Here is a 26,159-nt window from a genome sequence, read left to right as displayed (position 1 = left end):
GACAAGCTGTAACTAGTGGAATGCAACAGGGATCAATGTTGGGGCCTCAACTATTTACAATCTATATCAATGAATTGGATGAAGGGACTGAATGTATGGTTGCTATATTTGCTGATGACACAAAGATGGGTAGGAGAGTAGGTTGTGAAAACATAAGGAGCTTTCAAAGGGATATAGATATGCTAACTCAGTGGTCAAAAATTTGGCAGGAGTATAATGTGGGAAAATGTGAACTTGTCCACTCAGGCAGGAAGATTAGAAAAGCAATATATTATTTAACTGGAGAGAGATTGCAGAATTCTGGGTAGAGAGGGATCTGGGTATCCTGGTATGTGAATCACAAAAAGCTGGTATGCAGGTTCAGCTAGTGATTAGGAAGGCAAATGGAATGTTGGTGTTCATTGCAAGGGGAATCGAGTATAAAAGTAGGGAAGTTACAATTGTACAGGGCATTGGTGAGACCACATCTAGAATACTGTGTACAGTTTTGATTTCCTTAAAGGATATAACTGCATTAGCAGTTCAGAGAAGGCTCATTCAACTGATTCCTGGAACAAAGGAGTTATCTTAAAAGGAAAGGTTACACAGGTTGGACCTATACCCATTGAAGTTTAGAAGGATCTTATGGAAACATACAAGATCCTGAGGGGAGTTGACAGGGTGAATGTTGCCCATCCAGCATAAATGTAGTTTCTCCCCACTCGCCATCCTCAAACTCCACCGTCTACAGCTTCTCCTCCCATTAGCATGCAAATGACACCCTGATGCTTCTTTCATTTTGTTTCCAGCACCTCAATACATCGCTGACAGCCTGTGTGGTCAGCAAGCCTGTTCCTTTCATGCTGTTGGACCTTGTATGCTACCCTGATATCATCTGGTTCGTTCGCTCTCTCTCAGCATGCTCCACCCTCATTCTTTGTTCTGTCTCGTTCTCAGGCCAGAGTTTGCATTGCTGCTGATTATGGACACACTGACTCTCTAGGTATTGTGTCTTACTCGGCTCTCCACTTCTCTATCCTGATCCTCTCTCTCTTTATCTCTCTTCTGCCTTAATTGTTCCATGGTTCTTCTCACTGCAGCTGATCTTTCCTCTTTCTCTTTTCTCAGTGTAATCAGTTCTGCTTCCATTTCACAGCACTTCCTTTGATATGCCATCAACCAGACCACCTTTACTAATGATTGTTTACGTGTGGATTCGTATCCACTCATCAGTTTCTATTAGGGGATCATCTGTTTCCAGAATCACCCTAACCCACCCCTCCTTCACGGGCAGTCTCCCCGCCACATATTTTGTGACTAACTCAGCTATAGTTGGTTTCGTCATTTCTCTACCTTTCGTGGTTGCCAAAAGTCTCTAAGACTCTTAACCAGGGGGTCTCACTAGTAGCAATAGTATATATTTACAGCAAGCAATAGTATGTGCTTACAACACTAATTGCTTAGTGGGTTAATAATCGTTTTCCACACTAAGTGGAAATTGTATCCATGGTTTGCTTCATATCATTTGCTTGATACCAAGTACAGGGTGAGGACCTTAGAGGGTAGTGAGACCCCCTAGTTAAGAGTCTTACAGTGCCAAGAGGATGTTCCCTCCTGTAGAAGATACTAGAACTAGGGGACACCGTTTAAAAATAAGGGGTCTCCCATTTAAGATAGAGATGAGTATCTCAGAGGGTCATGAGTATATGGAATTCTCTTCCCCAGAAAGCAGTGGAGGCAGGGTTGTTGAATACTTTTAAGGCCAAGTTAAGCAGATTTTGATTAACAAGGGAGCCAAAGGTTAGACAGGAAAGTTGAGTTGAGGCCACAATCAGTTCACGATATTTCTCTCCCCTTCTCCCGAAGTGCAGCCTGTCCTAGGATATACGTCCCCAGGTTTTGACTATTCTCTTGTTTCCCTCACAAATGGCCACAGTCTATCACTGAACCGAAGAAAGGGACCGTCAGCAGACACATTGACAATGGGGGAACGCCAGGAAATTGGGATCACAGCCAAACCCAGGCTTGTCCACGCACGTACCTTCCAACAAACAGTGCTAGAAATCAATTAAAAGGTGGAAACTTCACTGAGCTATCCTCTTCTAGGAAGGCAAGGGCTAAATGTGTTGCCTCCTTCACTGCCCTGGTTGAGATCAGGCAGATCATGCAACATGCAATTCTGCACTGCCTTTTAACACAGCAAAACTTCCCAATACCCTTCACAGGAGAGTAATCAGACAAAAAAATGGCAAAGGGAAAGTGATTAGGGTAAGTGGCCAAAGATTTTAAGATGAAAAGAGAGAGTGGAGAGGCAGGGAGAGGGTTAGGGGAAAATTTAGGATCAGGACCTCGATGGCTGAAGGCACAGCCTTCAACAGCGGGGTTAAAGAAATGGAGGAATGTAAAATTCTTGAAGGGCTGTAGGGCTTAAGGAGGTTGGGAATAGGGAGTGGCATAGTCATGGTGTGATTTGAACACAAGGATGATTTTTTTTAAATTAAGGTGCTTGGGGACCACAAATTAGGATATAGGTAGCAGAATTCAAGATGAGCTTAAGTTTACTGGGGAATTGGGTCAGCAGGAAATTCGATTAACAGTAAATTAATTTGAAGCAGCCACATTATAAGTAGAGTGTGTTAAATGAGATAAAAACAAAAAACTGCGGATGCGGGAAATCCAAAACAAAAACAGAATTACCTGGAATTATCCACAAACAGAACTGTCCCGGTAGACCGATCGTGTCAGCTTGCTCCTGCCCCATGGAACTCATTTCTCGTTACCTTGACTCCCTTCTCTCTCCCCTTGTCCAGTCCCTTCCCACCTACATCTGTGATTCCTCTGACACCTTATATCAACAATTTCCAGTTCCCTGGCCCCAACCGCTTCCTCTTCACCATGGATGTCCAATCCCTCTACACCTCCATCCCCCACCAGAATGGTCTGAGGGCCCTTAACTTCTTCCTCGAACAGAGGCCTGAACAATCCCCATCCACCACTACTCTCCTCCATCTGGCTGAACTTGTTCTCACACTGAACAATTTCTCCTTCAACTCCTCTCACTTCCTCCAAATAAAAGGTGTGGCTATGGGTACCCGCATGGGCCCCAGCTATGCCTGTCTTTTTATGGAGTATGTGGAACATTCCTTGTTCCAGTCCTACTCCGGCCCCCTTCCACAACTCTTTCTCCGGTACATCGATGATTACTTCGGTGCTGCTTCATGCTCTCGTCAGGACTTGGATAAATGTATTAATTTTGCTTCCAATCTCCATCCTGCCATCATTTTCACATGGTCCATCTCTAACACTTCTCTTCCTAGACCTCTCTGTCTCAATTTCTGGTGATAGACTATCCACCAATATCCATTACAAGCCTAACGACTCCCACAGCTACCTCGACTACAGCTCCTCACACCCCGCTTCCTGTAAGGACTCCATCCCATTATCTCAGTTCCTTCGCCTCCATCGCATCTGTTCTGATGATGCTACCTTCAAAAATAGTTCCTCTGACATGTTCTCCTTCTTCCTTAACCAAGGTTTTCCACCCACGGTCGTTGACAGGGCCCTCAACCGTGTCCAGCCCATCTCCCGTGCATCCACCCTCACACCTTCTCTTCCCTCCCAGAAACATGATAGGGTCCCCCTTGTTCTCACTTATCACCCCACCAGCCTCTGCATTCAAAGGATCATCCTCCTCCATTTCCACCAACTCCAGCATGATGCCACCACCAAACACATCTTCCCTTCACCACCCCTCCACCCCCCACCCCCCAGCGGCATTCCATAGGGATCGTTCCCTCCGGGACACCCTGGTCCACTCCTCCATCATCCCCTACTCCTCAACCCCCACCTATGGCACCTCCCCATGCCCACGCAAAAGATGCAACACCTGCCCTTTTACTTCCTCTCTCCTCACCGTCCAAGGGCCCAAACACTCCTTTCAAGTGAAGCAGCATTTCACTTGCATTTCCCCCAACTTAGTCTACTGCATTCGTTGCTCCCAATACGGTAACTCTACATTGGAGAGAACAAACGTAAACTGGGCAACCGCTTTGCACAACACCTGCGGTCTGTCCGCAAGAATGACCCAAACCTCCCTGTTGCTTGCCATTTTAACACTCTACCCTGCTCTCTTGCCCACATGTCTGTCCTTGGCTTGCTGCATTGTTCCAGTGAAACCCAATGCAAACCGGAGGAACAGCACCTCATCTTCCGACTAGGCACTTTACAGCCTTCCGGACTGAATATTGAATTCAACAACTTTAGATCTTGAACTCCTTCCTCCATCCCCACCCCCTTTCTGTGTCTTCCCCCTTCCTTTTGTTTTTTCCAATAATTTATATAGATTTTTCTTTTCCCACCTATTTCCATTATTTTTAAATCTTTTATGCCCTGCTAGCCTTTCCACCCCACCCCCACTAGAGCTGTACCTTGAGTGCCCTACCTTCCATTCTTAATTAGCACATTCGTTTAGATAATATCACCACCTTCAACGCCGCTGTGTTCTTTTGTCTGTGACATCTTTTGATTATCTGCTCTTATCGCTGCTTGCTTGTTCTTACAACCACCACCCCCCCCACTTCCCCCCCCCACCCAACATCCCCCCCCCCGCCCCACCCCACCTTAAACCAGCTTATCTTTCACCCCTCTCCTTAGATTCACTCAGTTCTGTTGAAGGGTCATGAGGACTTGAAACATCAACTCTTTTCTTCTCCACTGATGCTGCCAGACCTGCTGAGTTTTTCCAGGTAATTCTGTTAGTGTTAAGTGAGTCGCATTTACCTAGCAGCTAGTAGAGAAAACCAATCACTGTGGGAGAAACAAACACAGCTCCCAATAAGCAGAAAGGACTTGGGGAGAACTCTCTGCTCTCCTTTGAGTATTGCCACAGGATAGTTAGCATCCAATTGAACAGACAGAATGAGTCTCAGTTTATTGTCACATCGGAAAGATGGTACCTCCGAAAGTGCAGCACTGTAGTGTCAACTTAGATAATGTGCTCAAGTCTCTGGGGGAGGATATGAACTCTATAACCTGTTGCAGAGGGGGAAAAAAGCATTACAAACTGCTCTCGGCCCACAGTTAGAGATGAGGTAGAGTCTGGAACATAATCTATTCTCTATTCTACAGTGATCTGAGAAAGCAGACAATCCTCACACAATAACAAAACAAAGGAGAGGGAAAAAAAAACAAATTTAATTAAATGGTGAACAGTTCTTTCTCACACTGGAGGAAGATATACAGTGGGTTTCCCAGAAATCGGTACTAGAACCACTGTTTCTCCTGATCCATATTAATAACCTAGAGTTGGGGTGTCCAGGGCACAATTTCAAAATCTGCAAATGACACAAAACTTGGAAGCACTGTGAACTGAGAGGATAGTGATAGATATCAAGAGGATATAGACGGGCTGTAGATAGATTTTTGATGGTTATGGGAGGCAGACAGGAAAGTGGAGCTGAACCCACAGCCAGATTAGCCATAATCATACTGAATGATGGAGCAGGCTCAGATGGGCCAAATGGTTGACTCCTGCTCCTAATCCTAAATTCCTATGGTGAAATGGACAGACATGTTGCAGATTAAACTTATTGCAGTGAAGTGTGAAGTGATACATTTAGTTAGGAAGAATAAGGAGAGGCAATATAAAATAAAGGAAACAATTCTAAATAGAGTTCAGGAACAAAGAGACCTGGGGATATAAGTGTACAAATCAAGGCAGGTGAGAAAGCAATCAATAAGGCTTACAGGATCCTGGGCTTTATAAATAAAGGCTTAGAGTACAAAAGCAAGAACCATTACATAAAACCTTTATAAAATTCTCTTTTAGCCTCAACTGGAGCAGTGTGTCCAAATCGGGAACCACACTGTAAAAATTATGTTAAGGCTTTAGTAAGGATGTAGAAAAGGTTTATGAAAATGGTTCCATGATGAAGAACTTCAGTTATGTGGGTAGATTGGTGAAGCTGAGGCTGTTCTCCTTAGAGTAGATTGAGTGGAGATTTGATACAGGTTTTCAAAACCATGAGGCATCCAGATAGAGAGAAATCCTTTCCATTGGCGGAAGGTTCAAGAACCAGAGGACACCAATTTAAGGTGATTGGCAAAAAATGCAATAGTGACATAAGGAAAAGCTTTTTTAGATAGCAAGTGATCAGGATCTGGAATGCACTGCCTGAGAGTGTGGTGCAGGCAGATTCAATTGAGGCTTTCAAAAGAGAATTATCTGAAGAGAAAAAAATTACAGGTTACAGGAAAAAGGCGGCAAAGTGGCATTAGCTGAATTGCTCTTGCAGAGAGCTGGCACGGACTTGATGGGACAAATGGCCTCCTTCTGTGTTGTAACCATTTTATGTTTTCTATTATTCTAACTAATTGATCCATTGCTTGTGAGGTTAATTCTTTGAGAACTAATTTCAAATCACTGACCCAAATTAGCTAGGAGGAGGATTCAACTGAGTGAGATTTACAGATCCCATCTCCTGCTCACCCTCAATAATTACAAACATACAAAATAGGAGAAGTAGGCCATTCAGCCCCTCGAGCCTGTTCCGCAATTCAATAAGATCATGGCTGATCTGCTTGTGTTGAGTTCTACACTTCCACATTCAATACCCTTTGATTCTCTTGCCTAAGAAGAATCTACCTCTACCTTAAAAATATTCAGTGACACCACTTCCACCGCCTGAGGCAAAGAGTTCCAAAGTCAGTTTTGGAGAGAAAAAATTTCTCCTCATCCTTGTCCCTAATTTAATGACAGTGCCCCCTAGATCCGGACTCACCCACAAGAGGGAACATCCTTTCAATGTCCACCTTGTCAAGGCCATTCAGGATCTTATATACTTCAATCAAGTCACCCCTCACACTTCTAAACTCCAGTGGAAACAAGCTCAGCCTGTCCAATCCATCTTCATTAGACAACCCACTCATTCCAGGTATCAATCTCGTAAACCTCCTCTGATCCACCTCCAATGCATTTACATCCTTCATTAGACAAGGAGACCAAAACTGCACAGTCTTTGAGATGCAGTCTCACCAATGCCCTGTATAACTGAAGCATATCATTACTTTTATGTTCAAGTCCTCTCGTAATAAAGGATAGCATTCCATTAGCCTTCTTGATCACATGCTATACCTGCATACTAACTTTGTGTGACTCACGCATGAGAACACCTATATCCTGCTGCACCTCAGAATTCTGCAGTCGTTCCTCGTTTAAATTATACTTTACTCTTCCTGCCAAAGTAAACAACTTCATATTTTCCCACATTATACTCCATCAACCAGGCTTTTTCCCACTCACTCAACCTATTTATATCCATCTGCAAACTCCTTATGTCTTCTTCACAACATACTTGCCTACTTATCTTTGTGTCATCTGCAACTTTAGCTCCAATGCCTCCGCTCCCCTCATAAGTCACTGATGTAAATTATAAAAAGTTGAGGCCCCAGGATAGATGCCTACGGGACTCCACTTGTCACATCCTGCCAATCAGACGAAGACCCATTTATGCATACTCTCCATTTTCTGCCTGCCAGCCAGCCAATCTTCTATCCAGGCTAATATGTTACCCTCCACACCAGGAACTTTTATTTTCCACAATAACTTTTGATACAGCACCTTATCAAATGCTTTCTGGAAATTCAGGTACAGTATGTCTACAGGGTCCCCTTTATCCACAGCAAGTTACTCCTTCAAAGAACTCTAATAAATTGAGTATTGCTGAAAAAAGAGACATGCTGAAGCTTTTCATCTTGCGCTCATGAGGACACTTTTCAAGAATACCAATACCAGGGAAAAATAACAATATATACTTTATGTGAAGAGAGTGCTGATTATTGGCAAGTGGACTCTGATCGGTAGAGGCGTTGCCGTGGAGAATGCACCAGTGATGGTGACTGACAGTTAATTGCCAAGCACTGTCTGAATTTAAATCAGGCAGATTGACCCTGACTGGTCTCTTGAATAGAGGGGTTATATTTGCTACTTTCCAGTCTGATAGAACTTTTCCAGAATCTAGGGAATTTTGAAAAATTAACACAAACACATCCACTACCTCGTTAGCCACCTCTTTTAAGACCCTACGATAAAGTCTATCTGGACCTGGAGACTTGTCAGTCCGCAGCTCTATCAGTTTGCTCAGTACCGCTTCCTTAGTGATTGTAATTTCACCAAGTTCCCCTCTTTCTTCCACCTCCTGATTTACAGCTATTACTGAAATGTTTCTTGTATCCTCTAGAATGAAGTCAGAGCAAAACATTTCTTCATTTCATCCGTTATTTCCTTATTATGTACTATTAGCTACCCCCAATCCCACTCTCCAAAGGACCAACACTCACTTTACCTACTCTTTTCCTGTTTAAATAGCTGTAGGAACTCTTGTTACCCATTTTTACATTTCTAGCTAGCTTCCTCTCATACTCCAATTTCTTTCTCCTGATTAACCTTTTAGTCATTCTCTGTTCTTTATATTCTGACCAATCATCTGACCTGCCACTCATCTTTGCACAGTTATATGCTTTTATCTTAAGTTTGATGCTTTCCCTAACTTCTTTAGTTAACCATGGATGGTGGGTCCTCCCTTTAGAATTTTTCTTTATAGTACAAATGTACTTATTCCGAGTATTTTGAAAAATCCCCTTAAACGCCTGCCACTGCTTCTCTATTGATCTATCCCCAAGCCTCATATCTCAGTTAACTCAACCTATGGTGACAATTAATGGCTAAGCCTCAGCATTACATTAGTTCACTTCAGTACAGAAAGCCAACATTGCCAATAGTGGGGCCCAGCACCACCTGCCCAGAGTCATTGTGGGATGGGAAAAATGCCAGCATTACCAGCAAGCCCCTCCACACACTACCAAACCGCCCCCCCCCCCCCCCCCCCCCCCCCGCCCCCGCCCCCCCCCCCCCCCCCCCCCCCCCCCCAGTTGGATGTACAGTTTCATGCTGGATCTGTGCAAGGCACTGGTCAGGACACAACTGAACGTACATGTGGACTCTGCCACAGAGGGGACTCTCCAGCACAGAGGAGAGCAATGTAGTTCTATGCCTGGTTCTGGGAGTTAACCAAAAGGCAGAACTAAATAGGCTAAGAGTCTTCAGCCTTGCAAAGAATTGTCTCCGAAAGAATCTTATGAAAATATAGAAGCAGTTGACCAGCATAAATATGTCAAGTGATTAGAGTAAAAGTATAAGGTTTCAGGGATATGAATATATGCAGGAAGGTATATCCAGTAGCACATAAGTTATTATAAAATATTAAGGAGTGTTATATCCAGTAATGATAGGTTAGTATATAATATTTGAGAGTGCTATACACAGTAATATATGGTACAGTATATAATGGATAGATATGGGAGAACTAGAACCGTTAAGACATGTTTCTCCCTACCTGGAACTGCCAAGCCCAAGGACTCGGTCAACATCTTTACTGTCTGGTTCTACGACCTCACGCTTACAGACCTCTGCCAGTTCCTGAAATTAGATGAGAATGAATGTTTAAAAAGGCAGCATTCAACAACATACACCTCGCTATCCACAGAATCATAAAATCATACAATGGTTACAGCACAGGAGGAGGCCATTTGGCCTGTCAAGTCTATGCCAATTCTCTGCAAAAGCAACTCAGCTAGCTCTGCTCTTCTAATCTTATTCTGTAGTCCACAGTTTTTTTCTCTTTAGGTGGTATCGAATTCCTATTTGAAAGCTTCAATTGAATCTGCCTCCACCACACTCTCAGACAATGTGTTTCAGATCCTAACCACTCACTGCATAATAAAGTTTTTCTTCATGACTCTTTTGCCAGTCACCTTAACCCTGTGTTGACTGGTTCACAACCCTTCTGTCTAGATCCCTCATGATTTTGAACACTTCTTTCAAATCTTTTCTCAACCTTCTCTAAGTAAAACAACCCCAGCTTCTCCAATCTATCCTCGTAACTGAAGTCCCTCTTCCATGGAAGCATTCTTGTAACGCTTTCACATCCTTCCTAAAGTGCAGTGTCCAGAATTGGAAGCAATATTCTAGCTGACGCTGAACCAGTGTTTCATAAAGGTTCATCAAACCGCTTTTGCTTTTGTACTCTATTATTATGCATCGACTTATAAAGCTCAGGATACCATATATCTTTCTCAACCTGACCTGCCTCCTTCAATAATTTGTGAGCATGTACCCCCAGATCTCTCTGTTGCTGCAGCCCTTTAGAGTTGTATCCTTTATTTTACATTGCCTCTCCTCTTTCTTCTTACTAAAATGTATCACTTTACATTTCTCTGCGATAAATGTAATCTTCCACCAGCCTATCTATGCCCTCTTGAAGTCCGTCACTATCCTCCTTACTGTAAGTACTTCAAAAGTACTTCATTGGCTGAAAGGCACTTTAGAATGTCCAGTGGTTGTGAAAGGCGATGTATAAATGCACAGACGGTATTACATAAGGATCACACACACAAGGTGCAGCGTATCGTAAAAGATCACACACACAGGGTGCAGTGTATCGTAAAAGATCACACACACAAGGTGCAGTGTATCGTAAAAGATCACACACACAGGGTGCAGTGTATCGTAAAAGATCACACACACAGGGTGCAGTGTATCTTAAAAGATCACACACACAGGGTGCAGTTTATCATAAAAGATCACACACCTGCTATGGAAACATTCATTATAGCACACTTCACTCATTCCTTACCTCTTTAGTTACTCCAGTGGGTCTTCTTTTGGGATTCTTGTACCCTCTAATGACAATAGAAGAAAATATCATCAGCTTTATGGTAACTTCCTGTTGGAGGAATTTATTATTTTATGGTGCTTGATAAGTGCCATTGATGAGTATTCTGAAATAGAACGCATTCTCCCAATTTAAATACTACAGGTTTGATGTAGAGTAATGTCCCTTCTACACCACTCCATCAAACATTCAGAGTTCAAATACAGCAAGGATTAGTTATAAAGTAAAGCTCCCGCTACACTGTCTCATCAAACACTCAAGGGCAGGTACAGCAGATTAGCTACAGCATAAGGTCCATTCTTCACTGACCAATCAAACATTCCCAAGTAAAGCTTCCTCTACACTATCCCAGAAAACACTGACATTGGTTACAGCCCAGGTTGTACACACTGCTGCAACTGTGGTGGAGGAAGTGAATGTTTAAGGTGGTGGATGGGGTGCTGATCAAGCACGCAACTGTGTCCTGGATGGTATTGAGCTTCTTCAATATTTTTGGAACTTCACTTATCCAAGCAAGTGGGGAGCATTTCATCACAATCCTGACTTGTGCCTTGTACATGATGGGGAGGGTTTGGGGAGTCAGGAGATGAGTTACTCACTGTAGAATTCCCAGTCTCTGACCTGATCTTGTAGCCACAGTATTTATATGGCTGGTCCAGTTCAGTTTCTGGTCAATGGTAACTCCCAGGATGTTGATGGTGGGGAATTCAGTGATGGTAATTCCAATATCAAAGGGAGACAGTTAGACTCTCTCTTGTTGGAGATGGCCATTATCTGGCACTTAAGTGGCAATAACATTCATGCCACACATCAGCCCAAGCCTGTATGTTGTCCAGGGCTTGCTACATATGGGCACAGATTGCTTCATTATTGAAAGAGTTTGGAACTGAACACAGTGCAATCATCAGTGAGCATCCCCACTTTTGTTCTTAGGTTGTAGGGAAGATCATTGCTGAAGCAGCTGAAGATGGTCAGGCCTAGAACACAGTCCTAAGGAACATCTGCAGCAATGACCTGAGGTGGTAGTGCCATATATCCAATGCAATCCTACATAATGCCACTCAATGTGATGAAGTGAATGTGAAGGCGGACCTTGGTCTCCAAAAGGTCAGATTGGTGTTGCGCACGAAATAGAATGAATTGAAAGGAAAGCACTGCAGAAACATTGCATCACACAATCCCTGTGGAATGCCTTTGAGGTCTCCTGATTTGAAGGGTAGGCACCTTGTTGAGAGTACATTCAAACAACTGTGTTTTCTAAACCAGTTTTGTGGCTGTCGGCTAATGTAATGGACAAGCAGCCTAGTGGGCATCTAGATGTGGAAAAAAAGCTTTTCTGATTAATAATTAAATGAGTCATTGACACCATCATTGGTCATGAGATTTCAATATTCATATACATGATATATGTAAACTCATGTAAACTTTAAACTTTTTGCTGAGAATGTAAGATGAAAAGCAATGCTTTACTTCCTTAGTCACAGAACGGTGACAAATGTTTATGTAAATATACAATTACCTGTTGTGTGAAGCATTTTCTACTAAAATGAGTGCATGTGGCCAAAATGGCATCACTGTAGTCACATCCGTGCCAAGTCAGTTAGTTTTATTGGAAACACTGACCAAAACTCTCCACAGCTCCTCAGAGCCTTATTAGATAATTACAGCGAGGTTGTATTTTTCAAAAGACAAAGTCAGGGAATCAACCCTGGTTCAATGAAGAGTGCAGGACAGCATGACAGGAGCAACAAGAGGCATATCCGAAAATGAAGAGTCAATTTGTCGAAGCTCCAACACAGGACTACTTACATGCCAAACAGCAGAAGCAGCAATTGACAGAGCTAAGCGCTTCCACAACCAATGGATCAGATCAAAGCTAAGCAGTCTTTCCACATCCAGTTGTGAAGGGTGTTGGACAATTAAATAACTAACCAGAGAAAAAAGCTCCACAAATATCCCCATCCTCAATGATGGGGGAGCCCAGCACATCAATGCAAAAGACAAGGCACAGATGCCAGGCTCAGCCAGTTCAATTCACTTCATGTGATATCAAAAAGTGGCTGAAGGCACTGGGTACTGCAAAGGCAATGTCTCTGACAACATTCCATAGTACTGAAGACTTGTGCTCTAAAACCAGCCACACACTTGACCAAGCTGTTCCAGTACAGCTACAACACTGGGATCTTCCCGGCAATGTGGAAAATTGCCCAGGTATGTCCTGTCCACAAAAAGTAGGACTAATCGAATATGGCCAATTACCACCCCATTAGTCTACGCTCCATCATCAGCAAAGTGATGGAGGGGTCGTCGACAGTACTATCAAGAGGCACTTATTCAGAAATAACCTGCTCACTGATGCTCAGTTTGGGTTTCTCCAGGGCCACTCAGCTCCTGAGCTCATTACAGGCTTGGTGCAAACGTGGACAAAAGAGCTGAACTCAAGTGACTGCCCTTGATATCAGGATAGCATTTGACTGAGAATGGCATCAAGGAGTCCTAGCAAAACTGAAGTCAATGGGAATCAAGTTCTAAAGCTGTTCCTGTGAATGAGAACTCATTGAATTGTGGTCCAGTTGAGCAAAGAACTAATCCAAGTAACATTACTGCACCAATTCGAGAAGGGCAAGTAGGGATGGCCACTAAATGCTGACTTAGCCAGCGAAGCCCATACCACGTGAAAGAATAAAATAAAACATACTGGGCACTGAAATAAACACTAGCCTTTCACAATTATCGCAGTTATGTTTCCTTAAAAAGTGTTCCCACTTTGCAAATTTTAATTATTTATACTTTCTGATGCCTTAATTATTTATACTTTCTGATGGTCAAAAAGTTAATTAGGCTAATCATGGCCTAGGGTTAGGATGGTTTATACACAATAATAATGACCCAGAAGTGCATAGAAGCTAGATCAGTTTGGATCCTTTGTGCAGAGTAATGAGCACCCAGTGTGATTAAAAAAAATACCTGCTTGGGTCGAGGGAGCAATTCATCAACGTTTGAATAAGCAGGTCTTACACTGAACCTTACTATATGGGATACATACATAGAATCCAGTGCTTTCAGGACCATATCCACAGACGTACCTTATTATCACATTGGGAAGCAGTTGTGAGCGGCAGAGTTTGTAAACTACAGCTCAACAGCAGGAAGTCAGGGTTCAAAACCACTGTAGTAAGGAAGGAAGTCAGTAACAGCTACTGAGAAATGCAGTGCGCTATAGTATATAAACAAAACACTGAATCAAAGAAGTTGTTAAATAAAATACAAATTTTAAAATTCTTATCTTCAGTGTTCAAATCCCACCATTGCCTCACCCCCTTCATCACTAACTCTCGACTTCTTCACTTAAACAGGTTTTCAGAAGCTAGATTCAGATGCATAAAAGCAACCCATCTACAGTGCTGCTTTTGTCTGCACTGGAATGCTGCTTTGGGCTGCAATAGAGTGCTTCAGCTGGGGTTTGGTGAGAGAGGGGGAAATAAAAGTGGGAGAGCAATAGTGATAGGGGATTTTCTCATACGGGGAACAGATAGATATTTCTGTGGCCGCAGACATGACACCACGATGGTATGTTGCTTCCCCGGTACAAGGATGTCACTAAACGGCTGCAGGACATTCTGAAGGGGGAGGCTGAACAGCCAGAGGTCATGGTCCATATTGGTACCAACGACAAAGGAAAAAAGAGGGAGATCTTGAAAGTAGAATATAGGGAGCTAGGAAATAAATTACAAAGCAGGACCTCAAAGGCAGTAATCTCAGGGTTACTCTATACCACATGCTAGCAAGATCAGGAATAGGAGAATAGGGCAGATGAATGTTTAGTTGGAGAGATGGTGTAGGAGGGATGGATTTAGATTCCTGAGGCATTGGGACTGATTCTAGGGAAGATGGGACCTGTACTAGCTGAGTGGGTTGCACCCCAGCAGAACCAGGACCAATACCCTCACAGGGGTAAAAATAAAAATACCTGGAAAATCTCAGCAGGTCTGGCAGCATCTGCGGAGAGGAACACAGTTAACATTTCAAGTCCGTATGACCTTTCAACAGAACTAAATAAAAATAGAAGAGAGGTGAAATATAAGCTGGTTTAATGGAGGGGGTGGGACAAGTACAGCTGGATAGAGGGCCAGTGATAGGTGGAGACAGCCAAAAGATGTCATAGACAAAAGGACAAAGAGGTGTTGAAGGTGGTGATATTATCTAAGGAATGTGCTAATTAAGGGTAGAAAGCAGGACAAGCAAGGTACAGATAGCTCTAATGGGGGTGGGGTGGGGTGAAGGAATCGAATAAGGCTAAAAGATAGAGATAAAACAATGGACGGAAATACATTTAAAAATAATGGAAATAGGTGGGAAAAGAAAAATCTATATAAATTATTGGAAAAAAAAGCCGGGGGGGGGGAAATCGGAAAAGGGGTGGGGATGGAGGAGAGAATTCATGATCTAAAATTGTTGAACTCAATATTCAGTCCAGAAGGCTGTAAAGTGCCTAGTCGCAAGATGAGGTGCTGTTCCTCCAGTTTGCATTGAGCTTCACTGGAACAATGCAGCAGGCCAAGGACCAACATGTGGGCATGATAGCAGGGTGAAATGTTGAAATGGCAAGCGATAGGGAGGTCCGGGTAATGCTTGCGGACAGACCGAAGGTGTTCTGCAAAACGGTCACCTAGTCTGCGCTTGGTCTCTCCCTCACAGGGGTATTTGCTAGCACTGTGGGAAGGGTTTAAACTAGAATGGGGGGGGGGTGCGGTGTGGAAACCTGAGCGGGGAGACACAAGAGAGAGAAACAAAGATAGGAATGAAAGACAGAAAAGTAGAAAGCAAAAGCGCAAGGCAGAAGAAACAGGAACTAACAGCAAATAGGGCTATAGTGCAAAAAAAAGTGTAAAAATGTTAAAAAGACAAGTCTAAAGGCACTGTATATGAATGCAGAGAGCATTCACAATAAGGTAGACAAATTAACAATGCAAATAGATGTAAGAGGGTACGATCTGATTGTAATTATGGAGACATGGCTGTAGGGTGACCAAGGCTGGGAGCTGAATGTACAAGAGTACTCAATATTTAGGACGGACAGACAAAAAAAAGAAAAGGAGGTGGCATGCGTTGTTAGTTAAGGATGAAATCAATGCAATAGTAAGAAAGGATATTGGCTCAGAAAATCTACATGTAGAATCAGTCTAGGTGGAGCTAAGAAGCAACAAGGGATGGAAAACATTGGTGGGAGTCGTCTATAGGCCTCCAAACGGTAGTGATGAGGTAGGGGATGGCATTAAACTGGAAATTAAAGGTACAAGTAACAAGCATGCTACAGTAGTCATGGTAACTTTAATCTACATATAGACTGGCCAAACCAAATTAGCAATAATACTGTGTCCCCTGGTTTCCCCCCGACCCCCCGACTCTCTTGAACTTTGGGGATGTTACTCGTGTCTTCCACGTGAAGACTGACGCAAAGTACCTATTCAGTTCCTCCGCCATTTCTTTGTTCCCCACCACTACTTCTCCAGTGTCATTTTCTAGCAGCCCAATGTCCACTTATGCCTCTCTCTTACCCTTTGTATATCTAAAAAAAAAACTCTTGCGATCTTCTTTTATATTACTGGCTAGTTTACCCTCATATTTAATCTTCTCCCTCCTTATTTCTTTTTTAGTTGTCCTCTGTTGGTCTTTGTGGGCTTCCCAATCAACTGGTTTCCCACTGCTTTTGCTGCATTGCATGCTTTCTCTTTAGCTTTTATGCTGTCCCTGACTTCCTTTGTCAGCCATGGTTGCCTCGTCCTCCCTTTAGTATGCTTCTTCTTCCTAGGGATGCATTTTTGCTGTGTCTCCCAAATTACTCCCAGAAACTCCTGCCATTGCTGTTCCATTGTCTTTCATGCTAGGCTCATCTCCCAGTCAATTCTGGCCAGCTCCTCCCTCATGCCTCTGTAATTGCCTTTATTCAACTGTAATACCATTACATCTGATTCAAGCCTTTTCCTCTCAAATTGCAGGGTAAATTCTATCATATTATGGTCACTTCCTCCTAAGGGTTCCTTCACTTTAAGCTCCCTTATCAAATCTGCCTCATTACACATCACTAAATCTAGAATTGCCTGTTCCCTAGTGGGCTCCACCACAAGCTGCTCCAAAAAGCCATCTCGTAGACAATTCCACAAATTCCCTTTCTTGGGATCCACTACCAACCTGATTTTCCCAGTCTACCTGCATATTGAAATCCCCCATGAACACTGTAACCTTGCCTTTCTTACACACCTTTTCTATCTCCTGGTGTATCTTGCGCCCCACATCCTGACTATTGTTTGGAGGCCTGTACATAACTCCCATTATGGTTTTTTTACCTTTGCAGCTCCTCAACTCTACCCACACAGATTCTACATCATCTGACCCTACGTAATTTCTTGCTATCGATTTAATTTCATTTCTTACTAACAAAGCAACCCCACCCCCTCTGCCAACGTGCCTATCTTTTCGATAGGATGTATATCCTTGGATATTTAGCTCCCAGTCCTGATCCCCTTGCAGCCATGTCTCCATAATGCGCACCTCATCATACCTGCCATTTCCAATCAAGCTAATTTACCTTATTTCGTATACTGCATGCACTCAGATACAACACCTTCAGTCCTGTATTTCCCGTCCCCTTTCTCATTGTCATCCCTTTATCTGATGTGCTTGAAGTTAGATTCCTAGCCCTTTCCAAACACTGTCCTATTTTGTGTTCTGGAGACTTTAATAGCCTCTCCTGGGCTCTCCTTTCTTTTCAGTTTTTTCATAATTTTCCATGAAGTTGAATCCACCCGCCCACACGCCAACCTGCTGCTTTGTTTCCCATTAGTCATACTTCTTGGAGTTTTACCCTTCCCTTCCCCCCCCACTTTCTAGTTTAAAGTCCTGTTGACCACCCTATTTACCCTTTTCGCTAGAACATTGGTCCCAGATCGATTCAAGTGGAGACCGTCCCAACGGTACAGATCCCTCCTGTTCCAATACTGATGCCAGTGCCCCACGAAATGGAACCCCTCTTTCTCGCACCACTCCTTTAGCCACGTGTTTACTTCCCTTATTCTCGCGTCCCTATGCCAATTTGCCCGTGGCTCGGGTAGTAATCCGGAGATTATAACCCTTGAGGACCTGTTCTTTAATTTAGTTCCTAGTTCCTGATAATCCTAAAACAGGTCCTCTTTCCTAGTCTTGCCTATGTTATTTGTCCCGACGTGGACCACAACAACTGGATCCTCGCCCTCCCTCTCCAATATCCTTTCAAGCCGGTCAGAGATGTCCCTCACCCTGGCACCGGGCAGGCAACATACCATGAGGGAGTCTCGATCCTGCTTACAAAGGAAGCTATCAATTCCCCTAATTATAGAATCCCCTACAACTATCACATGTCTTTTTGCTCCCCCCTTTTGAATGGCCTCCTATGCCACAGTGCTGTGGTCAGCTGGCTCATCCTCCCTACAGCCCTCTTCCTCATCCACACAGGGAGCAAGTACCTCATACCTGTTGGACAAGGTCAAGAGCTGAGGCTCCTCTGTTCCTAAACAGAGGATCCCTCTAGCTGCCTCACTTGCAGACACCCTGCTGACCCTGACCACTGACCCGACTTGAGGTACTTAATCTATTGGGTGTGACCGCCTCCTGAAACAAAGTGTCCGGGTAACTCTCCCCCTCCCGGATGTGCCGCAGCGTCCGGAGCTCGGACTCCAGCTCATCAATTCTGAGCAGGAGTTCCTCCAGCAACCAACACTTGCTGCAGATGTGGTCACTGCGGCACGTAATGGGATCTGCCAGCTCCCACATCATACAGCTACAGTACATCACCTGCCCAGCCATCTGTACTTAGATAATTAATTTATTAATTAGCTTTGCAGTGTTTTTTTTTCAAATTTAATGCAGATTTCCTACCAACCAATCAGGTAACAGTTTTCCTGTGATGTCATTTTTTAAGAAGGCAAATGGTTTGTTGGCTTTTGTTGCAAGAGGAATTGACTACAGGAGCAAGGATGTCTTACTGCAGCTGGACAGGACCTTAGTGAGACCACACATGAAGTATTGTGTGCAGTTTTGGTCTCCTTACCTAAGAAAGGAAATAATTGCCATAGAGGGAGTACAGTGAAGCTTCACCAGACCGATTCCTGGGATGGCAGGATTGTCATATGAGGAGAGATCGGGCCAACTAGGCCTGTTGTCACTGGATTTTAGAAGAATTAGAGGGGATCTCATTGAAACATATAAAATTCTGACAGGGATGGACAGACTGGATGCAGGAATGATGTTTCCTCTGGCTCAGGGGTCTAGAACAAGGGGTCACAGTCTCAGGATACAGGGTAGGCCATTTAGCACTGAGATGAGGAGAAAATTCTTCACTCAGAGGGTGGTGAACCTGTGGAATTCTCTACCACAGAGGGCTGTGGAGGCCAAGTCACTGAATATATTTAAGAAGGGAATAGATAGATTTCTAGACTCTAAAGGCATCAAGGAGAATGGAGAGAGAGGATTATGGCTTTTGAGATAGAGGATCAGCCATGATCATGCTGAATGGCGGAGCAGGCTCGAAGAGGCAAATGACCTACTCTTGCTCCTCTTTTCTATGTTTCACCTCTTCGTGCATTTCCCACTTCCTTCGCTCCACCCTTAGTGGTTGTGGTCAGCCATCGAGACCCTAAGCACTAGAATTGCCTCGTCATATCTCACCATCTCTATCCTTTAAATGCTGTTTAAAACCTACTTTTTTGACCAAGCTTTTCGACAACTGTCTCAATATTTCCTTCTTTGACATAGTATCAATGGTGGTCTAAATACAATCATGGGAAAATCCTTGGAATATTTTAACTACATAAGAAGCAGCACATTAATCCAAGTTGTTGTTATAGTCAGGAGTTTTTCTACTCTTTTCCCCCCACCACCCCCACTCCTCCACCCCAGGCCACCAATGACTTAATTGGTAAAAACACTGCTTCATATCGAGATCAGGAATAACTTTGCACTCCAGTCCCGGGCAGGTGTGTTGACATGAGGTGTGGCCCTCACGGTTGAATGGCTTTGCAGCACTCCATATAGAAGCTTGCGAGAGATGTTGCAGGAATACCTCTGCCCATGGAACTGTAGCTCAGAGCTTTCAGGGCTGGAGGGAGACAATGAGAGCGGATACAGGCTTTTCTCAACACTCACAGTGCTGCCATGAGGGCCTCTTGCTCAGCTCTTCGAACAGCCATCAATTCCTCGCTGCGAGACTGTGCCTCCTCTGTTTTCTTCTCCTTTGTGTACCAGGTAAGGTCCTTTCCTTTCTGCCATCGTCCAACTGGTGCCATCAGTGAATTTCCTGCAAGCCATCACGAACAAGACATAAATAACATCTATATTCTAAAACAACAAATCCTAGGGTAAGACCCCCATTTCAGATCCAGTTGCTCAGGGTCTCTCCTTGTGCCAAATGTCCCAACAAAAATTCACTTCATTACAAGTCCATAATCTGTTGCTCCAATAATAATCTGTACCAATCTCCTGCCAATAGCACACATCTTCTGTCAATTTTCCCTCGATGTCCATGCAACCGGTCATTTAAAAAAGGACTCACAACTTCTAATGTTTCATATCTAAAAAGTCACTTTTGTACCATAATGTTGTTCACTTAGATACTGGGCCTCTGCTACTCAATGTGGGACTGTCAATGTGAGCAGCTTGTTTATTATCAGTATAGAAACAGTCAGGGACACAGGGCACTGGAGTGACAGTTTGCTAAGTGATTTTGTCACAGGGATTACACCCATACCTACCACCCATCTCCTCCCCATCATTATACTGGGGATAAGACACCTTTCAGATCTTCCCCTCACTCAGGATTACCCCTTCTACCCCACCCCCCTATTTCAGTGATCACTCCCTCTGTCCCCTCACTCAGGGATTGGGGAGACAGTGGCGCATATTGGCAATGTCACTGGGCTAGTAATCCAGAAGCCCAGGCTAATGGTCTGGTACAGGTTCAAATCGCACCATAGCGGCTGATGAAATTTAAATTCAATTAATAAAATCTAGAATATAAAGTTAGTAAGTAAATTATCATCAGCTGTCGTAAAAACCCATCTGGTTCACCAATGCCCTATAGGGAAGGAAATCTGCCATCCTCACATGGTCTGGCCTACATATGACTACAGATCCACAGTAATGTGGTTGGCTCTTAACTGTGCCCCCCCCCCACCCGCTACCCCAAGGATTAGCCTCACCCCACTGCTCCCAGGGATTACTCCCCCCTCCCAGGGATTACCCCTCTCCCTGCCCCTCACTCCAGATTTTTCGCCCCTCTCAACCAGCAATTATCCCCTTTAGCCCCCTTCCCATTCCACCTTCACCCTCCCCAAACCTCCTTCCCCTCAAAGCACCCCCCCCGCACGCATCCCACTTCCCTGTCCCTCCAAGAGCTCCCAAACCAAACACCCCCATGCCCCCCATTCTGTCGCTATTCCCTCCTCATTCCCCCTCCCCAAGCCACCAGTACCTCTTTCCCACTCCACCTTCCCCCTCCCCACCTCACTCCCAAACCCCTTCACCCCACATCAGCCCTTTCAACAAACCCTTTCCCCTCTTCAAAAATCCTTATCCCCACTGAGCCTCTTTCCTGCTCTCTTCCCATTGCCTCTACCCTATATTTCCACCTTCCACACCCCCTTCCTCCCATCTCCTTTATCCTCCCCAATTCCCCCTTACCCTCCCCAGCCCTTCTCATTCCTCCTCCCCATCACCCCGTCTCCCACACTCCTTCCCATTCTCCTTTCCCTCTCCCCTCTTACCCCCTTCCTCCTCACCCCTTACCCTTTCCCCTCGTCCCTTTCCGTTCCCCTCGTCCCTTTCCGTTCCCCCCTTAACCCTTCCTATTCTCCCCTTAGCCCTCCCCCTTTCCCCCTCCCCCCATTCCCCCTCCACATTCCCCCTCTCCCTTCCCCCCTCCCCCTCACCCCTTCCCCCTCCCTCTCCCTTCCCCCCTCCCCCTCCCTTCCCCCCTCCCCCTCACCCCTTCCCCCTCCCCCTTCCCATCCCCCTCACCCCTTCCCCCTCCCCTCCCTCCCCTTCCCCATCCCCCTCACCCCTTCCCCCTCCCCTCCCTCCTCTTCCCCCTCCCCTCCCTTCCCCATTCCCCCTCCCTCCCCTTCCCCATTCCCCCTCCCTCCCCTTCCCCATTCCCCCTCCCTCCCCTTCCCCATTCCCCCTCCCTCCCCTTCCCCATTCCCCCTCCCTCCCCTTCCCCATTCCCCCTCTTCCCCATCCCCATTCCCCCCTCACCCCTTTCCCCTCCTCATTCCCCCCTCACCCCTTTCCCCTCCCCATTCCCTCTTCCCCTCCCCCCATTCCCCCCTCCTCCCCATTCCCCTCCTCCTCCCCCCATTCCCCCTTCCCCCTCCCTTACCCCTTCCCCCCTTCCCATTTCCCCCTTCCCCTCACCTCTGCCCCCTTCCTCCTCACCTCTGTCCCCTTCCAATTTCACTTCCCCTGCCCTTCCTGCACCCCTGCCCCTTCCTTTACCCCCAGCCCCTTCCCATCTCTCCACCCCCTCGCCCCTTCCCCAGCCCCACTTCCCACTGCCCCCCAAAAGTGCCATCTGTCACTTGTTCCTTCATGAGTGTTGACCCTCGTATTGCCATTAACGCATTCTGCTTTTTTTTTTTACCTTTATGCCATTATCAGCACCTTCTTTAGTCTTCACCACTACCATTATCACTCCCTTTGTCGTGTCCGCGACACCTTTATCAACCTCTCCTTGACTCCCACCTATTGCAGACCCTTCCATCCAGCTTCACCTGCTCCACCCCGCTTAAACAGCGTAAAATCCATCACATTTCTACTTCTCTTTAGCTGTGAAGAAAAGTCATACAAACTCCAAACGTTAACTCTGTTTCTCTCTCCAGACGCGGTTAGACCCGCTGAGTTTCTCCAGCATTCTCTGTTTTCATTCCACTTTCCCCTCGCCCCTTCCCGGGGCCTCTCCTTACCCAGGTAATTCTCCCGATGTTTATCCGCTTTCACCTCCTCCCAGGTGAACTGATCCTGTCCGCCGCGTACCCCTCCCCGGGCCGAGCCCATCATCTTACAGCCTGACACAAGACAACTAAAACACGGGAACCGATCCTGTCCAACAGCCACGGCCTAGCAGGAAAAGCGACTTCGACTTCCTTCGGAGAGGTGGCGCATGTGGATGACGATTGAGCGCCACCATCTGACTGAGGGGCATCTTTTGTGCAATTAGGAACCGTGCGCAGCCATCTTTGTGCGGAGCTAAATCTCTGCCGCCCTCCAGCGTATCTAGCTGGAAAGACACAGCAGGTCAGGCAGCGTCGGTGGAGCGAGAACCCTGAGCTCGTTTGCGCTGTTTCCTTTTCCCTACAGTTGCTACCTGACCCGCTGAGTATTTTCAGCAGTTTCTGTCATTTCAGATTTCCGGCACCCGCAGTTTTTCTTTTGCTTCTGTGTTATATCCCACCAGTTTTGTGCAGAGCAAACCTTTCCTCCTGTGCGTTTGTTATCATTGTGCAGGGGGATATCCCTCTTGGTGCTCGCTGCCTGCTGTTGTGGGGTAATGCTATGGCCATGTTCACCAGGCAAACACCTTCCCCCCAACCCCATAATTAATATGTTTTTGTTTGAGTGTAAGTTCAATACCAGTGAGATGGGACATCCCAAACCACTTTACAAAATATGTTTTAAATGTAGAAACTGTTACAATGTGAGAAAGGTGGCAACCAATGTGTGTGCCTCACAAACAGTAATGGGATGTGACCAGATAATTTTTTGGTGTTGGTTGAGAGGACGTGGGGATAATCCCCCTGCTAGTACCATAAGATCTTTAAGTTTGACCCGAGAACAGAAAAGGTCTCCATATAATGTCTCATCTGCAAGACAGCACCTCTGACACTGCAGCACTCCTGCAATGCTACATGGGCTTTTGGAGTCTACTGGAACATATTTTCCCCAAAAATATACTTTATTCATAAAATTTGTAAAAGTATATTACAAAATATTTCAACTTAAGGATTACAAGTGCAATAAAATTTTACCTGCCTCAATACTGTATGTTCCACTCTTAGGTTCCTCCTTGCCCTTGGAGCACAGAGGCCTGCCTCACAAAACTGCTCGAGATGAAACTCGGCAGAAACCACTGCATCTCTCGCCAGACCTTCTTTGCAAAGGCACATTCCAGAAAGAGGTGAACAATGGCCTCTTCCCTGCCACAGCCACCTGCAGGGCAATGTGTGGAGAGGTTGAGACTCCAAGGGTATAGGAAGGATCTGACGGGGGGAGAGGTGGGGGGGGGGGTCTTTCTCACCATCAGCTAAGCTACGTCTTGGTGCTTGTTTGAAAGTTCTGAAGATGAGGCATTCTGAAAAATGGCTTTGACAGTTTGCTCAGGGAACCATCCAACAGGATTTGCCATCTCCTTTTCCCACAGAGCCTCCAGGACACTACGTGCAGACCACTCCTTGATGGACCTGTGATCAAAGGCATTTTACTGCATAATTTTTCCATTGAGGGGTAGGTGATACAGCGCGGTCCAACTACTTGGAGAATTCCATGGCAATGTGGCCAGACACATCCTTTACAACAGCGGGGACAGGTAGAACCTCAACATACAGTGACACTTGGGTTTGCATCCGAGGGTCTACACAAAGCTTGATGCAGCTGCACATAAAGGTGGCCATCAGGATGAGGGTGACATTGGGCTTGTTTTTTTCCCCCTTTATCTAGAGGTTTGTACATTGTGTCACTGCGAACATGATCCATTTTCACCATCCAGATAAAGCAGAAGGTAGCTCGGGTGATCACGATGACACAGGAACTTGGAATTGGCAGTGATCTCTTAAGTGTTGTTGCTGGCAATGCAGGAAAATGGTCTCTCTATGTGCAATTCATGGATATGTAGCACCCAGGCTGTCATGACTTGAAACCAATCTGCATTGTTTGTGGTCTGCTTGTCTACTGCTATTCAGAATGTAGCGGTTGCTTATCAGTTGTGAGGGTCACAACACTGAGGCAGATGGACATCATATGGAAGTGCTGTGAATCCTAACAAAGAAACTGGGGAAGGATGAGAGAGAGAACAACACAAACTGTAGAGGAGAGACAAATCAACACAAAGTGCAGAAGGAGTGAGAGAGCGGCAGAAACTGGCAGGAGAGAGAAAGCAACATAAATTGAGGTAGGGATAGTGAGACCAACAGAAACTGGGGAGAGATTAACAGAAATGGGGAGTTGTACCAAAACTTATTTATTATTCTATTTTTGGTTTCTAGATTTCTTTTATTCTCTCTTTTAGTAGAGGTTCCATTATTTTTACCACCACCAATGTTAAGATGGCTGGTCTCTCGTTCCCTGGACATGTTCTATTTCCCTTCTTGAATATAGGTAAAATGTTAGCTATCTGCCAGTCTTCTGGCACTACACCTTTGTTTCATGAATTATTGAAAATATGTGGCAATGCTTCTGCTCTTTCCCAGATTATTTTCAAATGTGTGAATATTATCCATCTTCCTTTCAAACAAAAGGTCAAGTGTCTTAAATATTGCTGAAAAGAGAGGCATGTTGCCAAAGCTTTTCACCTTGCACACATCTGTACAAATGCAAGAACACCAAATTTCAAATAATCACAACAATTTATTGCCAGGATATATACTATAGATAGATAGATAGAAAGAGAGAGAAAGCGAGATCCTCATGACTAATTTATAAAATTTTAAAAAGTGGACAGAGATCTTTTTCTTAAATGGCTGAAGCTATGCCTGTCTGTGACTCTCGAACAGTACCAGCTAAAATGGCAGTTTCGCAGCAACTGACATCTCCTTATTTCTGAAGAGACCCTAATGATCCCCTGTGGGCTGCAGAAACCAAATTCAAAGGGAATTATACAAAGGCCATCTACGTTTCATAAGTCAGGCCTGGCCAACCAGAACCAATTCATCTGCATGAACAAAGGACCCTGCAAACTCCGTTAAGACTTAATAGTTGGAACATTCACAATCTCAGAGACCTAGAGAACGGAATATGTACCCTTTGTCAAAGCCAAAATGAAGAGACGGGGTCACGTGACATGTCACCTAGCTGGTGGAACCAGAAATATTGCCTTGTGGTAACAAAGAAACTTCAGTCTTATAAAGGTGGAAGCAAATCAAAATACCTTTCTGTTTAAGGATGGGTGGTGAAAGGAGAAATCAGAGCTGTTTAAATTAAAACCCCTCCTGTCTGCAACAGTATGCTACAGGAGAAAAGGGTGCTGATTGGTTGGACAGCCAATTCCGATTGCCTGAGATGTTCCCATGGTTAAAGTAACGGAAAACTATATGCTCACCAACTCCCGGTAATTCAAAAAAGTTGCAAGGCTTGAACATATTCCTTTTATTTGCAGAGAATGGGTCCCTGCCTATGAATGTATGTCACTTCTAGCAATCATAATTGAGC

General features: G+C 44.9%; 1 protein-coding gene across 1 annotated transcript in view; it reads right to left on the bottom strand.

Annotated features, from left to right (window-relative positions):
* The window catches only part of c6h1orf35 (chromosome 6 C1orf35 homolog), a 32,850-nt gene extending 9,920 nt beyond the window's left edge, over window positions 1–22,930 (bottom strand). The window contains exons 1-4 of the mRNA XM_041189108.1: window positions 22,703–22,930; window positions 19,890–20,040; window positions 10,671–10,716; window positions 9,372–9,454 (exon numbers count right to left, since the gene is read on the bottom strand). Of these exons, the coding sequence (XP_041045042.1) occupies window positions 9,372–9,454; window positions 10,671–10,716; window positions 19,890–20,040; window positions 22,703–22,796 (374 nt within the window). The 5' untranslated portion in view covers window positions 22,797–22,930. The remainder of the gene's footprint in view (window positions 1–9,371; window positions 9,455–10,670; window positions 10,717–19,889; window positions 20,041–22,702) is intronic.
* Window positions 22,931–26,159: the final 3,229 nt, after the last annotated feature.

The sequence above is a fragment of the Carcharodon carcharias genome, chromosome 6, assembly GCF_017639515.1.
Source record: "Carcharodon carcharias isolate sCarCar2 chromosome 6, sCarCar2.pri, whole genome shotgun sequence".
NCBI classification, from domain to species: domain Eukaryota; kingdom Metazoa; phylum Chordata; class Chondrichthyes; order Lamniformes; family Lamnidae; genus Carcharodon; species Carcharodon carcharias.
This window is presented reverse-complemented; position numbering and strand designations above follow the sequence as displayed.